This window comes from Drosophila kikkawai, chromosome 3R, assembly GCF_030179895.1.
Source record: "Drosophila kikkawai strain 14028-0561.14 chromosome 3R, DkikHiC1v2, whole genome shotgun sequence".
Lineage (NCBI taxonomy): Eukaryota > Metazoa > Arthropoda > Insecta > Diptera > Drosophilidae > Drosophila > Drosophila kikkawai.
Genome location: NC_091731.1, coordinates 28,958,124 through 28,978,694, shown reverse-complemented (window position 1 = coordinate 28,978,694; position 20,571 = coordinate 28,958,124). Strand labels below are relative to the sequence as shown.

General features: G+C 45.1%; 4 protein-coding genes across 10 annotated transcripts; 3 read left to right on the top strand and 1 right to left on the bottom strand.

The window, feature by feature from the left end:
- On the top strand, positions 1-5,772 carry Ctl2 (Choline transporter-like 2). Of its 5 annotated transcripts, none has more exons than XM_017162177.3 (4): positions 1-146; positions 411-735; positions 2,863-3,198; positions 3,258-5,772. In XM_017162177.3, exons 3-4 carry the CDS (start codon positions 2,875-2,877, stop codon positions 5,337-5,339), a joined length of 2,406 nt encoding a protein of 801 aa, XP_017017666.1. In that variant the 5' UTR covers positions 1-146; positions 411-735; positions 2,863-2,874; the 3' UTR covers positions 5,340-5,772. The 5 variants fall into 5 exon arrangements, with proteins under 5 accessions (XP_017017666.1, XP_070143382.1, XP_017017667.1 ...); XM_070287281.1 differs by having other exon boundaries at positions 11-156; positions 2,866-3,198; XM_017162178.3 differs by having other exon boundaries at positions 11-156.
- A 505-nt stretch (positions 5,773-6,277) lies between these two features.
- Positions 6,278-9,430, top strand: LOC108071458 (CUE domain-containing protein 2). The gene is made up of 4 exons (XM_017162221.2): positions 6,278-6,855; positions 6,918-7,164; positions 7,232-7,398; positions 7,534-9,430. The coding sequence occupies exons 1-4, from the start codon at positions 6,542-6,544 to the stop codon at positions 7,718-7,720; spliced, it is 915 nt and encodes a 304-aa protein (XP_017017710.1). The 5' UTR covers positions 6,278-6,541; the 3' UTR covers positions 7,721-9,430.
- A 760-nt stretch (positions 9,431-10,190) lies between these two features.
- Ada2b (Transcriptional adapter 2B) lies at positions 10,191-13,303 on the top strand. Of its 2 annotated transcripts, none has more exons than XM_017162192.3 (4): positions 10,191-10,383; positions 10,833-11,708; positions 12,042-12,191; positions 12,297-12,549. In XM_017162192.3, exons 1-4 carry the CDS (start codon positions 10,270-10,272, stop codon positions 12,411-12,413), a joined length of 1,257 nt encoding a protein of 418 aa, XP_017017681.1. In that variant the 5' UTR covers positions 10,191-10,269; the 3' UTR covers positions 12,414-12,549. The 2 variants fall into 2 exon arrangements, with proteins under 2 accessions (XP_017017681.1, XP_017017680.1); XM_017162191.3 differs by having other exon boundaries at positions 10,192-10,383; positions 12,112-12,191; positions 12,297-13,303.
- A 150-nt stretch (positions 13,304-13,453) lies between these two features.
- PolI (DNA polymerase iota) lies at positions 13,454-16,579 on the bottom strand. Of its 2 annotated transcripts, none has more exons than XM_017162189.3 (3): positions 16,537-16,579; positions 14,845-15,816; positions 13,454-14,774 (listed from the first exon to the last, which is right to left on the bottom strand). In XM_017162189.3, exons 2-3 carry the CDS (start codon positions 15,799-15,801, stop codon positions 13,524-13,526), a joined length of 2,208 nt encoding a protein of 735 aa, XP_017017678.1. In that variant the 5' UTR covers positions 15,802-15,816; positions 16,537-16,579; the 3' UTR covers positions 13,454-13,523. The 2 variants fall into 2 exon arrangements, with proteins under 2 accessions (XP_017017678.1, XP_017017679.1); XM_017162190.3 differs by lacking the exon at positions 16,537-16,579 and adding an exon at positions 16,267-16,467.
- Between the last annotated feature and the right edge of the window lie 3,992 nt (positions 16,580-20,571).

The window sequence follows — 20,571 nt, the reverse complement described above, 5'->3', positions numbered from 1 at the left end:
AATAATGGCGCTGTCCAACACTGATCTGCACAGCTGTTCGCACTCTGATGGAGGTGGGAGGTGGGGCAATTTTGGGGCAGTATTGTTTTGTGTGTGGATCCGTTTACTTCGATAAAGGCGAGTGCTGATGTTGGCCTACAATTAGCGTAAGTGCAAGTGAGTCGCCAGTACGTGTGGATTATTATGTGTGCGCCTGCTCCAGTGAAGAGAATTGCATGCACAGAAATTCGGTCGAAACTGCAAGCTGTCATTATAACTGGACCTACGCTCGCAATGGAGCGAAAGCGATTAGGATTGTGCAATTAACAAAAGTGTGCCCTGCTGCTCTGTTCACAGTCCCCAAGTGGCTCACAAGCAAACCCCCCCCCACACACACTCGCTCAATATTCATGCTGCCTTTATGTTTGCAGCGCCCCCCTGCCCGCCCGTACATATATAATTTGGATATATGTATTTATGTTATTCGAGTGCAAGTGACCGAAGCCACGACAACCAAAGAGCAACGCACGCACGGAGTTTCCAACAAAGGCTGCCCGCTTTAGTGGTCCGGTGACTTTCGCCGGAGAGGTTACTCCGTTTGCCAGTTACTCCCCACCCATAGCCACATTCCCACCCGCACCCACATCCGAGGGCCTCGTTCGGATGGCAAGACAATAAAGGAGCACAAAGAAATCAGACTGAGAGTAGAGCTCCTTTGTCGCATCTCTGGAAGAATCATTTGCCAGTGAACCATCGGTGAGTAATGGATGTCTCTCCATTTACCTAAATTACTTTGCTGTCTTGTACCGTTGGAACTACAAGCGGTGTGTGTTGTGGAAAAGTGCAAATTGAAAACAAGACACCTCCATTATGTGATAAGAATTGCCAACAGTTGAACTCCCTTAACTGCAACTTTTCTTGGAAGCCATAAACTAATAAATATTAGTATTTATTCAGAAAAAACTATGAATGTAGAAGCTACTCATGAATTTAAGACTTTCGTTTTTTTTTAGCTGAAAGTACTTGAACAGATTGTACATACATACATGTTATATGTTGCTGAAGCTAAGGAAGCTTTACTGTGCCGTATTTTTATTTAAGGTGACGCAAACGGGAAATATTACAAACTCCTAAAAGTTTCGATTCCAGCAACACCATATCAAAATGTTACACCGACCTCAATCATGAAACATATTTCAATGGAAACCCTAAAGAGGGAATTTCCTCTCGGGAACATGAGCTTTCCTTATGCGATAAAAATGTTTAATTGTGGCTCTAGAATCTAGATAAAATGTAAGATTATGTAGCCCAAGGCAAATAATGCTGCTGAAACGTTAAGCTCCCAGGCAATGAGATTCCAAATACCCTTATATCGTAATGAAGCTCTGGCAGACGACCTTGAACCATGTGGTCCGAGTTGTCAGCCAAAATTGGCTTAGATTTTTCATTCCCTGGCCGGGTATACTGATTTTAGTAAGAATGTTTGCAACGCATTAAGGATGTCATTCCTAGAAATCATATCATATTCTTGATCACCGTCAAGATCCAGGTAAAAACTTAGTAAAAGCCAGCACAAAAACGCTTTTCGAGTTAAAATTAATGCATGTTTGGCTTAATGTGGATTGAAATAATTGCAAACTAGCTAGGGTATTCAAAATTTGGTTTCTGAAATTAGCTTCCTTTTTCGTTGTCTATGAAAAACGCCATGTGCTTGTTGATTTATTTTATTTACTTTTTGGAAACTCAGCCATTAAAGGCGGCGGCGGGTTTTCCATTTGAGACCAGACAGTGACCACAAACAAACAAAAAAACCAGCTATACACATAAACAAACATCAGGCAGCAAGCAACAAGTGAGCGTACAAATTTAATTTACTTTTAATGCGTCATTATTGCCATTTTGTGACATGCTCGAGCTGATTTTCTGGTGTATAGCAAATGAATATAGTTTTTCGCTTATTTCAGCGAAGCGAATTTGATGTACAGTTTGCAAAGTTTATCAGAGATCTGAGACATGAATGACGGTAAAAAAGTAAATTAGCAATTGTTTACGTTTATACGACAATTACTGTGTTTTTTCTTATTCAGAGAGAAAGAATGAATTAGATAGATCAGAAATTGCATCACATTTCGTTGGATTAATGGGATTTATTGTTTTAAATGAAAAAGAATCAAAAGCAAGGAGAACTGATGAAAAGAAACAATGAGTAATAAGCATAAAAATGTTTACCAAAATTTCAAAAAGTAATTAAAGAATTCTGTAATAATTCCTTATCAGAATTCATTGGTCATTAACTTGACTACTTGGAATGCGGGATAATCCTCCTCTTGGCTTTCCAGAAAAAATTTATACCTACTTTGTCATACTGTTCTTATCAGCTGAAGCCGCTCAAATATATTACACACGTCATTATTCCCTATGATAATGATGATTATAAAATATGTGAGTCGCTAAAATAAATAAAAGAATGAAATGTACACTGAAACATATAGTTTTTACCATAAGGAATTACTCTTAACCCACAGACAATATGTTTAACTCCGATAAGAAGTCATTAAAAAAAGATCATTGGCCCTAGATAGCCTCCTAGATACCATCAAAACCACAATTTATCGCTGACACATTCATATTCCGAACGTACTCTCCACGCCACACAATCAACAATGAACATCGAGTACAAAAAATGCCGCTAGTAGTTGACAGCACCCCACCAACACCCACTATATATACGGTGCCATTTTTAAACAAATGACGCATCTACGGAAACAAATTACAGGGGGGACACTAACAACCTAGAAAGCATCATTACCTAAACACTACGACTAGGGCCCATCTATGATAAATTTAAAGATATATAACATTCGATTCTCTATTGACATTTAGCAGTGAAAAGCAATGACGGAGAGCGAGGAGTTGATGAACAAGTACGGCGAGCCTTTGCGCTACGACCGCAACTTCACGGGACCACGGCAGCGGGATAGGAGCTGTACTGATGTGCCCTGCCTGCTGCTCTTCGCCCTCTTTCTAGCCGGATGGGGCTTCATAGCGCAGTACGCCATCAAACATGGCGATCTCAACAAGCTGATGGTGCCCTCGGACTCATTTAACCGCAAGTGCGGCATCGACTCCGGTGTGCTGAACAAGAAGAACCTCTTCTTCTTCAATCTGGAGCAGTGCATTGATCCCTTAGTTCCCCTTACGGGCTGTCCCACACCCCAGGTAAGTTAAGAAAGAGATGGTAATTAGGATATATTAAGACAGTTTGCTTGATTCCACAGGTGTGTGTGGAGAAGTGTCCCAGCCAGACGTTCGTCTGGGACACAATGAAGAACTCGTTGAGCTTTGAGGATCTACACAGTCGACTCATCTGCCTGACGGAGGAGACCAAGGCGCAGATTCGCAACAAGGAGCAAATGAACAATGCCATCCAGAATAACTTGTGCGCCCGATGGTACATCAAGAGTGCTGCCTTCCTCAACCGCTGTCTCTTCGAGTTCTCACCACAGGTGTGCGAGTATATTCCAGCTTTTCTTTTGAGAAGCGGACGCTCGCGAAGGGAGCTGACGCTGCTGCCTGGAAATGCCACCACTGAAGTCGAGCTGGAGGCCAAGGCCATGGCGCTTAGCATGGCGGAGGCACAATCTCTAGTCGCGCAACAGGGAAATTCAAAGCAATCCCCGGTGGAGGAGGAGCCGGCCACTCAATGTCGACGCACACTGAACGAGGCTGTGATAAAGGAGAAGATGATGCAAACCGACACCCGGCTAGCCAAGATGGTGGGCAACCTGGTGGCCCATTTCTATAATGGTACCCACGACGCCCAGCGGTTGGGCGAGGAGATAGTTGAGGATCTGGTCAACTCCTGGTCAATAGTGCTAGTGGCGTGCTTTTGCACGTTGATTGCCTCTCTGATCTTCATAGCTCTGATGCGATGGCTCTCGGCTCCGATCCTCTGGTTCTCAATCTTCGGCGTGCTCATTGGCCTCCTGGTAGGCATCTACTACACCGTGAGGCAGTACATATTCTGGGAGAAGACGCCCACGGTGACGGTGCATGGCTTGAACCTGCATTCCACGGTTAAAAATGTGCTCCAGAACCAGAAGACCTGGCTCTACCTGTCCATCTTCGTGGCCGTGTGCTTCGTGGTTATCCTGCTGCTGGTCATTGTGCTGAGGAAACGCATCCGGATAGCCATTGCGTTAACGAAGGAGGGTAGCAAAGCGGTGAGCAGTGTGATCAGCACCGTTTTCTTCCCCATCTTCTCCTGGGTACTCTTTATAGCGGCGATTGCGTTCGCCGTCGGTGTGGGCTTGTACCTAGGCTCCATCGGTCAGGCGTCCTTCCGGATGGTGCGTCAGTTGACAGCTGATGGTGAAGTGACCAATGAGCCGTGCGTCTGCGAAGGTCCAGCCATCAACTATACCATCGGGGGATCCTGCAATCCGGAGGTTTTCCAGCAGCATTGCTACAATCAGCAGGCCTCGACTTCAGGTTTTTTCCAGCAATCGCAGCGAGTTGCCTGCTCGAAGACCACATGCAGCTTCGATACGATTGAAAATCCGCCACTGATTAAGTGGGCCATCTTCTACAACGTCTTTGGATTCCTCTGGCTAAGTTTCTTCATCTCGGCCTTCAGTGACATGGTTCTAGCAGCCACCTTTGCCCGCTGGTATTGGACCTTCAAGAAGCGAGACGTTCCCTACTTTACGCTAACACGAGCCTTTTGCCAAACTGCCTTCTACCACCTGGGAACGGTTGCTTTTGGCTCGCTGATCCTGGCCATCTGCCGATTGATTCGCCTGGTGCTGGAGTACATCGATAGCAAGCTGAAGAAGTACGACAATTCGGTGACGCGGGCCATCCTCTGCTGCATGCGCTGTTTCTTCTGGCTGTTGGAGACCTTCCTGAAGTTCCTCAACCGGAATGCCTACATCATGTGCGCCATTCACGGCAAGAACTTCTGTAGCAGTGCCAAGGACGCGTTTAACCTAATTATGCGAAACTTTTTGCGCGTGGTCACGCTAGACAAGGTCACGGACTTTTTGTTCTTCTTGTCGAAACTGCTGCTTACCGCCGGAGCGGGGGTGTCCACCTACTATTTCCTGGTCAATAATCCTGCCATCATTCAGCTACATCATAATGCGGTGCCCACGACCGTGGTGGTAATTGCCGCCTTCCTCATTACGAGCGTGTTTTTCGGTGTCTACTCCACGGCCGTGGATACACTGTTCCTTTGCTTCCTGGAGGACTGCGAGCGGAACGATGGTTCACCGGAGAAGCCCTTCTTCATGTCCAAACAACTCATGAAGATACTGGGCAAGAAGAACAACCTTCCACCGCGCCAGCGACGCGGAAAGTAAGAATTTACCCCGGGAAACGGCAGTGCAAATTATCAGTTAATTGAAAAAAAGATTTACCTACTTACGATATACATATTTATGTGTAATATAACCCAAAATCGATGGGGTTGTGAGCGAGATTGCTCAAGCTGTAGGTTGCAATAGAGATTGCATGAAATGCAAGCAGCTTTAAGCCAATACTCTTAAACTTTAACGGTAAAGCTAATGTATATAATACGCCAGTAATTATAATCATTTTTTTGCGGCAAGGCCTGTGCGATCGAAGGGACATGTGATAGGCGCCAACCCATAAAGACCAAAAGCAATACAAAACAATAAATTGTATACAGAGACACGAAAGTACATATCTCATCTTGTTTTGTTTAAACCTTAAACTATTATCTCAATTATTATTTTTCGAATTTAATAAAAAATGAATTCCATTAAAATCATAGTTACAGTTTTGTTTTTTATAATTTTTTATATAACAGCTCAAATCACTCATTTCAGAAAGTCTGATTTTTTAGGAAAGCAAAGTGCAAAGAAGCCGTGAAAAACTAACAGTAGCTATAAGGATTTGTGAGTTTTAAATATATATATAAATACCCTATATAATAAAGATTAAATACTGCCTCAAAACGGTTTAGATCTTTAGTAAGTGCTAGAACGTAGTACTTGATACCTTGTAGCACTATATTTAAATTTTTGTTTAGGTAATTTGCTGACAGGTAAGAACCGAAAAAAGTGTATTAAATATTTAAATTAAATTAAAACTCCATGATATATTTTTTTATTTCATTTTTCAAAATATTCAAAAACCCGTTAATTCGAAAGTGTGACCGTGTTCGCAAGGTATTTTGGTCTGGCAGCACTGGTGCGCTACCATACTTTTCGTTCATCAGCGACCAAAACGTAACGTAAATCGTTACGTTACGTGTTATTGATTGCAGAAAGAAGAAGAAAAAGCAAAAGGAAGAAGAAGCAGAAAAACAAAAAGAAGCAAAAGAAAGGCGCAGCTCAAAAACCAAAGTCAAAATCCGAATTTGTTGCAGAACTAAACTTAAGTTGAACCTATTTAATCCGTCTGGGCATGCTTTAGAGTCCGGGGAAGTCCCCACCGAGTGATTGTCCGTTTGCAAGAGAGACCCGTTCGAGTTGTAAATTAAATTCGCCGAACCAGCGAGAGATACTTCGAGAAGTCCTAAAGCCATATAGCCACCAAAATGACCAATCTGGAGAAGCAGCACGAGATGGTTAGGCGCAGCCTGGTGCAGTTCATCAGTGGCCACATTCCCGGTGCCGATTTCAGCGTCGTAGACGAGATCGTCCTGTCGTACATCATCTCCATTCTGGAGGAGGCCTCGCAGGATCCCTGTTTCGATGTGGAGGGCTTCGTGGAGATGATGGGCGCCTACTTCGAGGACTTTCCAACCATCGACCAGGGCGTCATCTGCGAGTGGATCTATAAGCTAGCCAGTGAGCTGAGCGCTGTGGAGAAGAACCAGGGCAGCCTGGACGCTGTCAACTTGTCGCTCAGGTAGCATTTCACTTTCATCATACCCTGTTTTGGCAGTGTTTAAGTTAAGTGCTTTTTTTCAGCTCTCTGACCCTGTCGGGCATCATTCCTGAGTCCAAGCTGCGTGCCCGCAACTCGTCCACTTCCGAAAAGGACGAGTTGTCCTCGAACAGCAGCAGCAGCGGCGGTGGCGGCAGCAACAAGCGATCGCAGCATCTGTCGGAGACCAGTGATGGCGGCTCCACCGACAGTTCCAGCTCCACATGCGACTACTTTTTGGACGAGGCCGAGGTGCTACAGGAGATGTTCCCCGACGCAGCTTATGCTGAGGTTTGGATTAACATCGTTTGAGGAAATATCCATGTCTTATCTTGCTATATATTTCCTATTCGTCTAGATCAAGCACTGCATCGCTATCTCCAAGGGGGACATCGATAGCGCCACTCAGATCCTGCTGCACCGCCAGGAGACCAACCAAAGCATTACGGATAAGTCGCATACTGGATATGTCAAGAAGAATGTGGTGGTTGACGATAATGAGCTAAAGAATCGTATTATCGCCAGGTGAGTGTTTTGTTTTTATTTTATTTTATATTATTATTATTAGTATTGTTTCTACAAAGCTTAATCTTAAATAACAAAGACATTAATTGTAAATATCAAGTCTGAATGAAACCAAATAACATGTTATCCCCGCAGATACTCGTATGTGGACAAGAACGCTACCCAGCGCGAATACAAGCCGGTGGTGCCCAAGATGGAGCCACGCAAGCTGGTCCGCTACCGGGACAACAAGATAGTCTCGCTCAAGGGCGAGCGCTACACCGAGATCAAGCGTGACGAAGATGCTGAGTTAAAAAAACCCAAGAAGCAGATTCAACCGTAACTAAAGAGGAACAAAACCCTCTTCAAGTATTTTATCAAGAAAGAAATTAATCCACACCCAAGTATCTTATCCGCACCCACGACACCGATCTTCGCCAGCAGCAGCAGCATTAGCAGCTGCAACAGCCTCTCAAGTAATAGCAGCAGCAGTAATCCCCTTCCCGAGCACATTTTATGCAATCAAATGCATATCGCTGGGATGATCAACGCCAGGAGCCATGTCAGCAGCCATCCCGAGTCCAAACCAGTGATCCCAGCCCAGCTTAGCCAACGTTTACATGCTTCCCAACACAACGACGATGATGATGATGATGATGAGGCACGAGAGCCCAGACACAAAGACGATAAGCAGCCACCGAGCACAGTGAATCGGTTCCCATATTCGAGTGAGTACGGCCAGGACTATGTTGTGGCATCGGCCGGCCTGTTGGTGGCACTAATGCTAGTTGGCCATTGGCATTGGTCCTCTCATCACGCCCATCATCAGCCCCTTGACAAAGACAGAAAGACTTTACATACCAAATTAGTTGATAGTTATGCTTTAGGACTACTCGCTTATGCAAATTTTGAGAGCCCGTCCGTCGCGGCGGCTGCCTGCTTATGAGTCCCGTTGCCAGGAGCAGGTGGCCCGGATGGATCTGGACTTAGATCCGGCACCGGGGTAGTTGCCAGTCGTCGCTTATGACGACTGGGGTCGCGCCTGCGCTGTGACCTCTCCTCAGTTCCTTACGCAAGCGAATTCGAACCGTATCTGTGAAAATCGTGAATCTCAAACTCTTAAATGCCCTCAAACAGTATTGTTGCCCCTGAACCCTGAACCCAAGGAACAGCCGCAGGTGCGACACCAACCCGAATTTGGCGCTCAAATAGACTTATTTAGACGTTTTTAGGTACTCGAATTAAATTGAATTTTGTTGGCCGTGTGCGTGTTTCAGAAACGCAGCAGCACAAGAACCTTGCCATATCTGTTTAAGATTTGTTAACCCATTTGATATCGTAACACGTAATACGTAACTCGTACAGTTTTGTTTACCCTGGTCCAAGCAAACTAGCAACAGTAATCAAGCCACCAAAGCCGCAAGCAACACAAACTAGTCCTCGCCGCCCACTGCGATATCTGGAACCCATAACCATTCGGCTGCTGCTCGGCGGAAGACAGCAATACTAACAGTAATCTAAACGTATTCAGCGTACACACACACGTATGAACTAATCAAATAATCAAATATTTATATAGCCGTAGCCTAGCCCCCAGATCCTTTCCGAATATTGTAACGATTGTGACCTATCCACGATTCATGTTAGATGTAAGCCAGCGTCCCCCACGATATTGTTCGGCAGCTTTCAATTTGTCGCTTTTTGTTTGAGACAAAAGATATATCTAAACTTGTTCGTATACTCTTTTATGATTTCACCTAGGTTTTAAGTTTTAACTAACCTTCCGACCACCGTTTTATGTTAATGTAACCAATTGCATTTTAAGCATTCGACTTTATTTAAGCCACCACAAACGATCGGTGTTTCAACCATCACACGTACGTATTCGTATTTATGTTTAACTTGGTTTCGGTTCGATTATAAAATCGTTTACATTTTTAGTTTTGTATATTATTTTTGTGATATTAGCATAAAATCAACTTTAAACAAAAGGCAAAACACTCGAATTAAACTTTTGAAATTATTAAATAAACTACTATCAATATTTAACGCATACATATTACTTTTAAAACAGTTAAGTGTGGTAGTTGGGTAAGTTTTTTTTTAAATATACAGCTGTTTCTTTTTTTTCTAGTTTGTAATAGAAAACAAAAGGGAGGCATTAAGAATCAATCTAATTTGGTCAAATTATAGAAAAAGGGACAGACATATACATATAAAAAGTTAATTCAGATCTTAATAAAATGCTTTTGACTCAAATTTTTAAATCTTTCAAGAAGACCGGAAATTGTTATATATGTAATTATTTTATGAAAAATCGAAGTGTATAAATATCATAACTCCGTCAAAAAAGCATCAAATTTAATTCGGAAAGCTTTTCTATGCTAGTTTTTTCTAGGTTAACAAATCTGCATTTTAAATTTTAAATTTCAAGACATCAAAATTTTTTCAATTTTTGAGAATTTTAACGATGTAACCCCTTATAAAATTTTGAAAAAAATTAAAAAAAATTTTTTTGTCGTCGACATGGCTAGAAAGATTCCCCTTTTGATGCAGATCAAGAATATATATGGTTTATAGGGGCAGAAACTAAAATTAGAATTCTTGCAAGGCTATAAAGACAAATTTAATTAAAATAAAATTAGCTCCCATTGTCATGGATACATGCAACAAAAAGATTGATTCGTAAATAAAAACAAAACGTTAGTTTTTAAATTATTTGAATTTTTTAATTAATGCGGCAGTATCTTAATAGTATCACTGGTTCATTTGCGGTATTTTCTGGTAGTAATAGCCGAGAAACATGGCGTTGTCCCTGCGGCTGGTCACACTGCACAGCCGAGTTTTTTCGCACAATTTTTTTTAGTGTCGAAAATCCATTTTTGTGCTGAAATGACCACAATAGCGGATTTATTCACTAAGTACAATTGCACTAACTGCCAGGACGACATCCAGGGTATTCGGGTGCACTGTGCGGAGTGCGAAAACTTCGATTTGTGTCTCCAAGTAAGTAGTTCACACATACACAAAGTCAGAGCGACGCACCTACCTATGTATGCAGTAGGGTGGGCCGAAATTTTGGTTCTAAAAAAAAAATGGAGCCCTGGCTTCGGGTTAAGAAGTATAAATTGCTATTTTTTTAAGTTAGACAGTTATTAAAAAATGTGTTCTTGATTTAAACCAAAAATATTTTGGAACAACTATGTAGGGAAATAGAAATAAAAAAGGTTAATATTTAAAACAAAGACCAAATTTCTTTGTCAACGAAAGCGACCCACCCTGCTTCACCAATATTCGTACAGTCTAGAGATGCGTCGTCAATCTGGAACCAAAAAAAAACTGACTCATCTGGGCAACTCACACACAGTCACTTAGCCGGCGATTTCACCATGTTGACTAAAAAACAGCTGACTCTCACTAACTGCGTTGTTATTATTTTTTGTTTTTGCAAACAGTGCTTTGCAGCGGGGGCGGAGATTGGAGCCCATCAAAACAATCATGCCTACCAGTTTATGGACACGGGCACGTCCATTCTGAGCGTGTTTCGAGGAAAGGGGGCATGGACGGCACGCGAGGAGATACGCCTGCTGGACGCCATAGAGCAGTACGGATTCGGCAACTGGGAGGACATCAGCAAGCACATCGAAACCAAATCGGCGGAAGACGCCAAGGAGGAGTATGTTAACAAGTTCGTCAATGGCACCATCGGAAGGGCCACCTGGACGCCAGCTCACAGTCAGAGGCCGCGGCTAATCGATCACACGGGAGACGACGATGCCGGCCCACTGGGCACGAGTGCCCTGGCGAGTCTCCCCCCGCTGGACATCAATTCTGATGAGGCCATGCAGCTGGGCTACATGCCCAACAGGGACAGCTTCGAGCGGGAGTACGATCCCACAGCCGAGCAACTGATCTCTAACATCACCCTCAGCTCCGAGGACACGGAGGTGGATGTAATGCTTAAGCTGGCCCATGTGGATATCTATACCCGCCGTTTAAGAGAACGCGCCCGCAGAAAACGAATGGTTAGGGACTACCAGCTGGTCTCGAACTTCTTCCGCAACCGCAATTACGCCCTGCACCAGGGTCTTACCAAGGAGCAGCGAGAGTTCCGGGACAGATTTCGGGTCTATGCACAGTTTTATACCTGCAACGAGTACGAACGGCTGCTGGGTTCGCTGGAGCGGGAAAAAGAGCTTCGCATCCGGCAGGCGGAGCTCTACAGATATCGCTACAACGGGCTGACCAAGATTGACGAGTGCGTCCACTTTGAGCAGCACGCAGCAATGGCAACGCATCGTTCCACGGGACCGTATGGTCACGGCAAGACTGTAAGTGAAAGGCACAACCAAAGGGTTATTAGAATTGAACTATTCATAAACGGGCAAACTTCTATAACCATGTTTTTTGTTTTTTGTAAATGCATAAACTATAAAATTATGAGCCCTTTAAATGGAATCAAACTGAGTTAAAAAAAACTGTGTTAAGAAGTTTGCCCTCAAAGAGGTTCGATTTAAATTCTCCTGGACTGAGTGCTCCCCTTCCATGAGAATGCATGACGAGTTGAATATCGTGTGTGCTGCCTTGCTTTCCCCGATCCGACCCCAAACTGACCCGATCCAACTCTTACAATCGCTTTTCCGTCTTTGTCTCACGATATTCAGCTCCACTGCATTATAAACGCGCCAAACCACGAGCGTTCGAACGGTTCTATAAGACAATGTTTAACCACAGGACCACATGCAACACTCCAATGGAAGTCTTCGGCCGCCAAGCTCTTCCTTGCACTCCCCACAACCGAATCTCAGAAAGGTGTAAGTATTTTGGATAATCCACGAAATGCACAGAAACATTTAAATTTAAATTGTGCTATTTACTTGATCCGGAATTCGTTTCTAACGCCTGGTTTACACTTTTAGCGAAATGTCAAGCGGCGCCGAGGCAAGTTCAAGTTCAATCGCACCAAGAAACACGCTCCACACCGCCGACCCGACTTGCTCCGGCGCATTATTGCCCAGCAGAAGTTACTTGGATAGCTGTCGGGCATCGTCGGCAGCTACGATGCTGCAGACGACGACGATGACGACGACGGGAATGGGGGTGGGTCCGGGGGCGGTAATGGGAATGGGAATGCCGATAACCCTGGACTCGGGAGCGACGACGGGAGCGATTTCCACGGCTATGACGATGGCGAATCTGCCAACGAATTCCGCGAAGGGAAGCCAACCACATCTGCAGCCGCTGCAGCAGCCACAGCAGCAGCTCCTGCAAAGCAGCGCCAGCGGCCACAAAAACCCACTGCCAAACGAGGTCGCCGGCGGAAGCAACAGTGATCAGACTACCAGCATGAGCTTGAAGCTGCGCACGCAGCTGGACGAACTGAAGAACCTGCCCCAAGCCCTGGGCAGCAGCTTGCTTAGCCACAACGAGCTGGATCTGTGCAGGAAGCACAATATCACACCCACCACCTACCTCTCGCTGAAGACCGTCTGTCTAAGCGGAGCACCATCGCTGGGCAGTCCTATGGAGACTTCGCTGCGCAAGTTCTTTATCAAGTGCGGCTGGCTGAGCCACTGATTGAACCGCTACCCTTTTCCCGCGCCGCTTACATTAAGATTCATGCATGCATTTCGCGATCTAAGGACTTCACTTTATTTTATTATCGTTAATATAAGTAAAAGACAACTTTTTTATACTGTTTCAACTTTTGTTGCCATTTTCTTCGAGGGAAAACATACAGAAAACAAAGAATAAGAATTAATCTTACTTGTATCAAGTTAAGCTCAAAAATTAGCCACAATTTTGTTCCTTTTCGTGTGAGAAATAAGTATGTATTAAACTATTCGTAAGTAGGTCGCCCAACCAATTGAATGTGTATGATATATGAAGTGTAAATGAAGTAATAAATGTAATATCAGCAAGGAAATGGACTTGAGTGATGGTTACTCTTGTGAGATTTGCTTCTTACTGTATAGCATTTCTCTGTTGAACTTTTGTGTTCAAAATTGCTTTTCTGGCAAGCTTTACCCCCTTACAACTAAATTCTATTACCGTATACTTACAAAAATATAGAATAATATATTATAAACGGGTTTATTCACTTTGACCTTACAACTAGAGGAGATGTGATGCTTAGATGCACTGCATCACTTGTTTCGCAGAAAGTAGCGATACAGCGTGTTCTTCTGACCTCCGCCACTGGCAGTGGTTGCAGTGGCCTGGGCACCACCGGCTCGTGCAGCTGCAGCACTGCTGCTGGCAGCTCCATTTGTTTGCTCCACCGCTGCTGCCACTAGAGAGCTGCGCCACGACGCAATCAGTTCGGTTTGCAGCTCCACCGGCAGCTCCTTAAACACCTCTGCATCCACACCCGCCGGACAGGCGATATTGGAGAGGGCTTCGCTGGCAGACGTGCTGCTGTTGGTAGTCGCCACGGCTGCTGTGATAGTCGGTGTGCTGGGAGCGCTCATTGCCATCGAGTCATCCATCGGCGAGGGCAGTGGCGAGGAGGCTGTGGAGCTGGCATTTGAGCTTAGACGGCTGGCAGTGCGAGTGGCCACGAACCGGAGGCTGCCGTCGATTCGCTGCAACAGCGTATTCGGCGGCTGGACGGTGCGGAAACGAGGAGCGCTTCCCGATGTGGAAGTTGAGGGCGTGGTGCTCATGGGGAAGTCCTTTTCGCTATCCCGCGAGTTCAGACGCAGATCACATACGCGTAGTTTGCTAGGCGAAGCAACATCTGCGGCGGTTTCCGTTACATCCGCCGCCAAACGGCTGCGTTTTGAAACAAGTAAACGCCCAATGCGGCTTTTCTTCGGCGAGGGTTCCACTTCCGTTTCCGAAAAGTCACTAAAGTCCGAATTGGTGGCCGCAGATTCAGAGCCATTATCAAGCAGCATCGGCACGGGAGAGGCCGTAGTGGCTCTTCTTCTGTAAAACTGATCGCTCGGCTTAAATGTCGTTGGCGACGAACGGAAGGCGCACTCGTTCGACGTTGGGCTCTCCGCTGTTGGACTCGTGAGACTCGTATTGGTCAGCGAGGTGATCGATTGCACCTCGAGATCGGCCTTTTTGATCAGAAAATTTGCTATGGATGAGGAGCCCACTTTGCGCTCCTGGAACTTGGAAAAGGCCAGTCCTAGCAGGGTGATGTTGAAGGGCTTGTTCATGTCCACGATCCGCTCGAACAGGCGCATCACAATCTTGAGGAGTTTGTCTTGGGCTCCGTCTGCCAATTGAACCTTGCTCACGCCTGTTTCCCCAGGGCAAGTGGAGGTCTTGAATAGAGAGGGTAGGATGTTGGCTTGTTTGGTTTCGCGGTGGCTGCTCTTCTTCTGGGTGTCGAACTTGCGCAGCACCACCTTGATGGCTATCGGAATGCGACCGTCTTCGGCGACCTATGCGGGAAAAGCAATATGTCATTAATAATTAATAAAAGCCCAAGATTTCTTGAGGTTTTTTTCTTACCTGCTCCACCAGGCGCTTGAGCAGCATGCGAAATCTCTCCTCCACATCTGTGCGCACAGAGATGGGCTTGCAGGCATCCTCCATGCCTATGGTCTTGGGCTTTCCAGTGGGACGCACGGAGCTAGTGTCCCGACCAAAGGCTAGATCCCTCAGCCTGGTGGCCGTCTCAAAACCGAACTTTTTGCGCATTACATCCATGTCGCACTGCTGCAACTGTTCTACGGAGGACATGCCCGCCTCCAGCAGCAGGCTCTGCGTTTTCTGGCCTATTCCAGTGATGCGTTTCAGGCATCCCAGTTCCCGCATGAACTGCTCCGCATAGGTGGATACGAGAACAGTCTGTTGATTCGGCTTGTGGCTACCGCCGACGAGTTTGGCCAGCAACTTATTGTATGCGATTCCGGCGCAACAGGTGATTCCCAGGCGGAGTTTAAGTTCCTCCCTGATTTCCTGGGCGATTCGAGTGCCGATGGCCAGGCGCTGGGCACAGCCGCAGTCGCAGGCGGACAAATCAGTGCCGTCTGTCGGATATGTGTGACCCACTAATGGTTTCTGCTGTGCCTCAGCGGCATGTGCCTGTCTCAGCTCCACCAGCGACGTAACATCCATAAAGTTCTCGTCAAAGCCAAGTTTCTCCACCAGAGGAGTGTAGTTTAATAGCAGGTCGAAGATCCTTTGCGACATCTGACGATATGGGGCCAGATCCTCTCCATTGACCAGCACCAATTCCGGACAAATGCGCTGCGCCTCCGTAATTAGCATCAGTTTGGCGACTCCCTTAGCCCGCGCTACATAGTTGCAGGTGACCACAATGTTCTTCTGCTGGATGCCCAGAGCCTTCGAGCGGAGCGTTGGATCCCGGATCTCCTCCACCTGCGCGTAGAAGTAGTCCATGTCCAGGTGGATGATGGTGCGCTGGTGCGCCTCGCTCTTGCCAAGCACACTGGCAAAGTCCATGGTGGTTCACAGCGCCTGCAATTGCGAAAGGTCATGAAATTCCATAAATGAATTCGGCGATTCCCGGTAGTCGCTTATGAAATACCCTATACTTTACTTCTATCGGAGATAAAAGACTATTAAAGCTCATTCAAGCTGTTTTAATCTTTTTTAGATAACCGAAGGTTCGAGATTCAGTAATTGTAATTAACTAAAAAAAAAAAGTATTAGGTAAGCATTTCCATAATATACCCAACAAAACTACGATTACTGGGTATTCCTGATGCAAGTTGTTTGGCTGGCGGTGAAACAAAGCGAATTCCAAAAGAGAGCGCGCGATGCTGCCTTCGAGAGGGAGGGGTGCTCCGCTGGGTGAGAAATCGGCAGCAGCCACTGTTGCTTGCTCCGCTCTTCTTCTTCCACCGCCAACTTTCTAATCAAACATTGCGAAAATATTGGAGTCCCCACACAACACAGCGCACTCACACTCACACACAGCGCAGGAAACGTGTGCCGGCTAAACATTTAAACAAAATATTGCACAAAGCTGACGGTTTCGCGATGACGCATTAGTTAATGGCCGAGAAAACACCAGATTTTCGACGGCTTCCAATCCTTGGCCCCCGACCAGCGTCTGACGCCAACAATAACACGAGCTCCTTATCGACACGATTTCGGGGCTAATCGCATGCACCTGCTGTCTATATTTTCGTTTAATTATTAATCTTAAAAACTATTAAATCTGTTTGTTTTTACCTTAAACTCAGTGTGACCGTAAAGGTTTCGATAGATAATACCGTCCGGCTGGATGTTAGTATGACCGCAGCGCAGTTTGAGGAATATACCCACGAAAAATACTAAAATTGAATTCCATTGTGCCAGAAAGCACAGAGTTGCCAGACAGCTTAAATTAGGCCAGGTGGCACTCTCACATTAAGAAGTCGTTACTTTTAAAATAAGTTAAATGATTGCTCCCAATGACCGTGCTTATTTAACATTATTTTAAGCCAAACAGTCACTAATTTTTTAACTTAAATCTAATGTACATTTACTTCTATCAACACCGAATACTATTAAGGCTAATAATATAAATAAATACAAATTTCTTTGGAATACAAAATCAAGTCGCTCGGATTGGTAAAGTGTTTAGGGTAAGCTTAATATCATCAGAAAACACATATTTTGTTATTTAGACAAGGAAATTAAGATACTATTTTTATGATTTGTTGTTAATCAAAATTACTTTACTTTCGTTTTAAAAGACTAAACTAAACATTTATATTTAACAGTGATATCTGGGCAAATCTCTCAACTCTATTGGCTATATCCCCTGCTAACAATGCATACTTGATTTACTTCGCTCTTCAATTACCGTTTTGGAAATCTGAACATTGCATGTCAGCGCATTTATTGTTATTACAATAATTTTACGAGTGGGCAGCCGCGATTTTTAATGATATTCATGAGTTTTATACAGATTGAAGAGCGCTACAAGATAAAGGCGAGAACGAAAAAAAACCAAAATATATAATAAAATAAAGGCACTACCCCAGGTGGGTGGGGTGTGTGTGCTGTGTGGGGTGTGCGGGTCGGTGACGTGGTCACGCGCTTTCATGCCCGCCAAGAATGTGGGGCAGAGCAGCTTTATGGCTCTTGTTTGTGGTTTTGCCTGTGGTGTCGTACGAAATGCGCTCGGAATTCGCCAGCAGTAAAGGCAGAACGGAAAAAAATGTATAAGAAAAATATATATCGGACAGACCTTCGGCTTGTTGTCCACTCCTCCATCCAGATCCCCGGCTCGTCCTGCGTCCTGCGCCTGTGATAATCGCCCCGCTGGCTGCTTGACAGGCAAACAATGCTGTGAATTTGATTAAAATCAGCCAGCGTGTGCGTCTCCACTCCGCTGTTCCTTTGGCTCCTTGGGCTCCTTGGGCTCCCTGGGACATTTCTCGTTATTGGAGCACTCAGCTGAGCTGGACTCACGGCATTCGGCCATCTCGTTTGCTGGCCCACTTCGCTGCAGGCGGTGCTGCGGTGGTTCCCCTAATTGCAATCCGCCAAATTTGGCATGAGAAAGTCGCCCAGGCCAACAGAAATATGGCTGCTTTAAAAAAGCGCCTGCTGAATTTGGAATGCTATGAATAACCATCATTAGAGAGGAGCTGGAAGAGGAAAATGCATTTCTTTTGCGGTTTCACTGACTGCTAATGAGCTGCAGCTGCCAGGACGATACTTATGCAACTGCCGTTCCACCCACCTTTCTAGCCATTCTAAGCCAATTTTATAGAACAATCACCGAAAAAAAAATACAATTTAAGAAAAGGACATCTTGGCTTTTATTGTGCTATTTTTTTGTACATAATTCTTATAATCGAATACAAATAATTATAATATTGACAAATTAAAATACAATATTTTGTACATTTTGTGTTTGTATCTTTGCTATTCTCATTTGATTTTTCTCAGTGTCATTTCTTCCATTGGATTCTTATTAGCAGAGAGGCTAAAAGCTAATTAGTTGCCTGGATTTCTCCTACCCAGTCCCCATCCCATTCTCCAAGTGCTGGTGGAGCGTTAATTTTTTTGCTCTGGACTGCACACAGAAGCCTCCGCAGATGAGAATGTGTGAATGGAGGAGGGACTCCACCCACAAACACAGGATCATCCGCACGGCGAAACGAAACGGATGTTCTCGCGCGGCGTTGGCTCCGGTCCCGGTTGCCCATCCCCCGCCAGGTCATCCTGAATCTCTCTCTCTCTTTTTCCGCAGGGATGAGGGTGTGTGTGTGTGTGTGCGATGGAGGGGAGCAGCAAAATGTTAATAAATCTTATTTTTATCATTTGGCTATAAATACTGAATTTTTAGCTCCGGCCATGCTCAATTTATGGCCATTATTTATGTCGGAAAAGCGAAAACCTCAAACATGTTGCCACACTTTTTGCCCCTGCTCGTGGTCCGGCTCCTGCTGCCGCTGCCGCTGCTCCTGCCGCTGCTGGCCGCTCCTTTCGGATCCTTTCGGTGGCTTGCATTGTGCATCCATTTTATTTGCTGTTTTGGCCAGAAGAAAGAAAGATACACAAGCCATATTATTGCAATTTTCCAGTTGCTCCGCCCACGCCGCAGCTCCAAGGAAGCGAGGCAATGCGAAGCGAAACCGAGTGAAATATGAAAAATTGCATTACACCTTAATAAACACCTCACCTGGCGAGCTCCACCAGAGTGGTAGTGGGAGTGGGATCGGAGCTGGAGTTGAACTGGGGCTGGCACTGAAGGATGGGATTGTATCTCCCAATCGCGAGCGGAGCTCCACCAGCTCTTGCAGCTGTGTGTGCCCCGCAGTTTGGCCATAATGAAGATTGTCTGCTGCTTAAGTGGACGCACGTTGCCCAGTCGCTGGACCCAGATGGATGGCAAGAATCATATCCAAGGATGATGGACACTGGGAACAATTTTCTCTAAGAAGGGATAAGCTTCTGTGAATTAAACTCAAGCGAACTTCCGCTACTTTAGCTATAACTTTAATTTTTAGGTGGGTAACTAATTTAATTTTGTATCATTTCCATTTTGATTTTGTAATATATTCTCTTTACTTAAGGAAGCTTTCAATATTTTTCTTGAGTGCATCGAATCATGGGCATGGGAAGCAGGTCCTTCCACCGATCGTGGCAGGGAATGGGATCCGACAGGCCAGCGCGCTCGATCGCGATCACTTAGGCGCTCATCTGGCATAAAATTGTTAGAAACGCCCCGTGTGTGTGCGCCTCTGGGTACAATGCCTCACACTCCCTCCTGCTCCAGCTCCTGCTCCTGCTCTTGCTCCCTCTTCCACCTCGATTTGTGGCCATAACGTTTTTGCCATTAAATTAATAAATTAATGCGATCGTGCAACAGTCGATCATGTGGCCGGCCGGCCAGTTGCCAGCACAGCTTTCCTTTCCCTCAGCCCCTTCGATCTTCGATTTCTTTTTGGCTTGTCAGAATTTTCAAAATCTCAATACAACAGTTTATTCCGCGGAGAAGTTCATTGGTAATCAAAACGTTTCTGAGCACTTCTTTAACAGTGATTTATGGAAGCTTTAAATTGTGTTAAATTTATTATAAAAGAATTAATAGAAAAAGTTGACCATGTGTTTTGATTCTTTCATAATTAGTTGTTTGCTAAAGAATTATGTATATATTTTATAAAAATAATTTTGTAGTAGCAAACTATGATTTAGAATTTAGTATAAGGAATCTAATTTTAAATAAATGTTAATCCACTGTACCAAAGCCTGAAATGCCTTGAGTTTGAGGCTGCAGTCGCCTGCAGAGAGACACTGTTTTCCACAGCACCCGTCGGATTCGGATTCGCATTGCACCGAACGAGCTCTTGTCGTGATCCGAAAAGTGGGTGTTGCTAAGTGTTTCTTTTTTTGGGGGGCTTGGATGCTGGAGACGCAATGGCTGGTCGCTGCTTCGCTTCCCGGAGAACCAGTCTGCCATTTTGCAGGCCACCAGAGTCCTCCGGCAGCCCGCTCCTCCTGCTGCGCTGCATCATTAACGCGGGGCAGCGACAACGCCAACGACAACAACAACTGCAGCAACTGCAGCGAGGAGAGGAAATAATTGCATGGTCTGGACTCGAGGCCGTTCCCTTGTTGCAAGTCTCTGGCTGAAAGTTGCTGCACCGAAAATAATCATTTTGGAGAATTTTTTGGGAAAAATCAAAGTTTAAAAATATTATAACTCTGTCAAAAAAGAATCAAATTCAATTTGGAAAGCTTTTCTATGCTACTTTTTTTTAGGTTAAC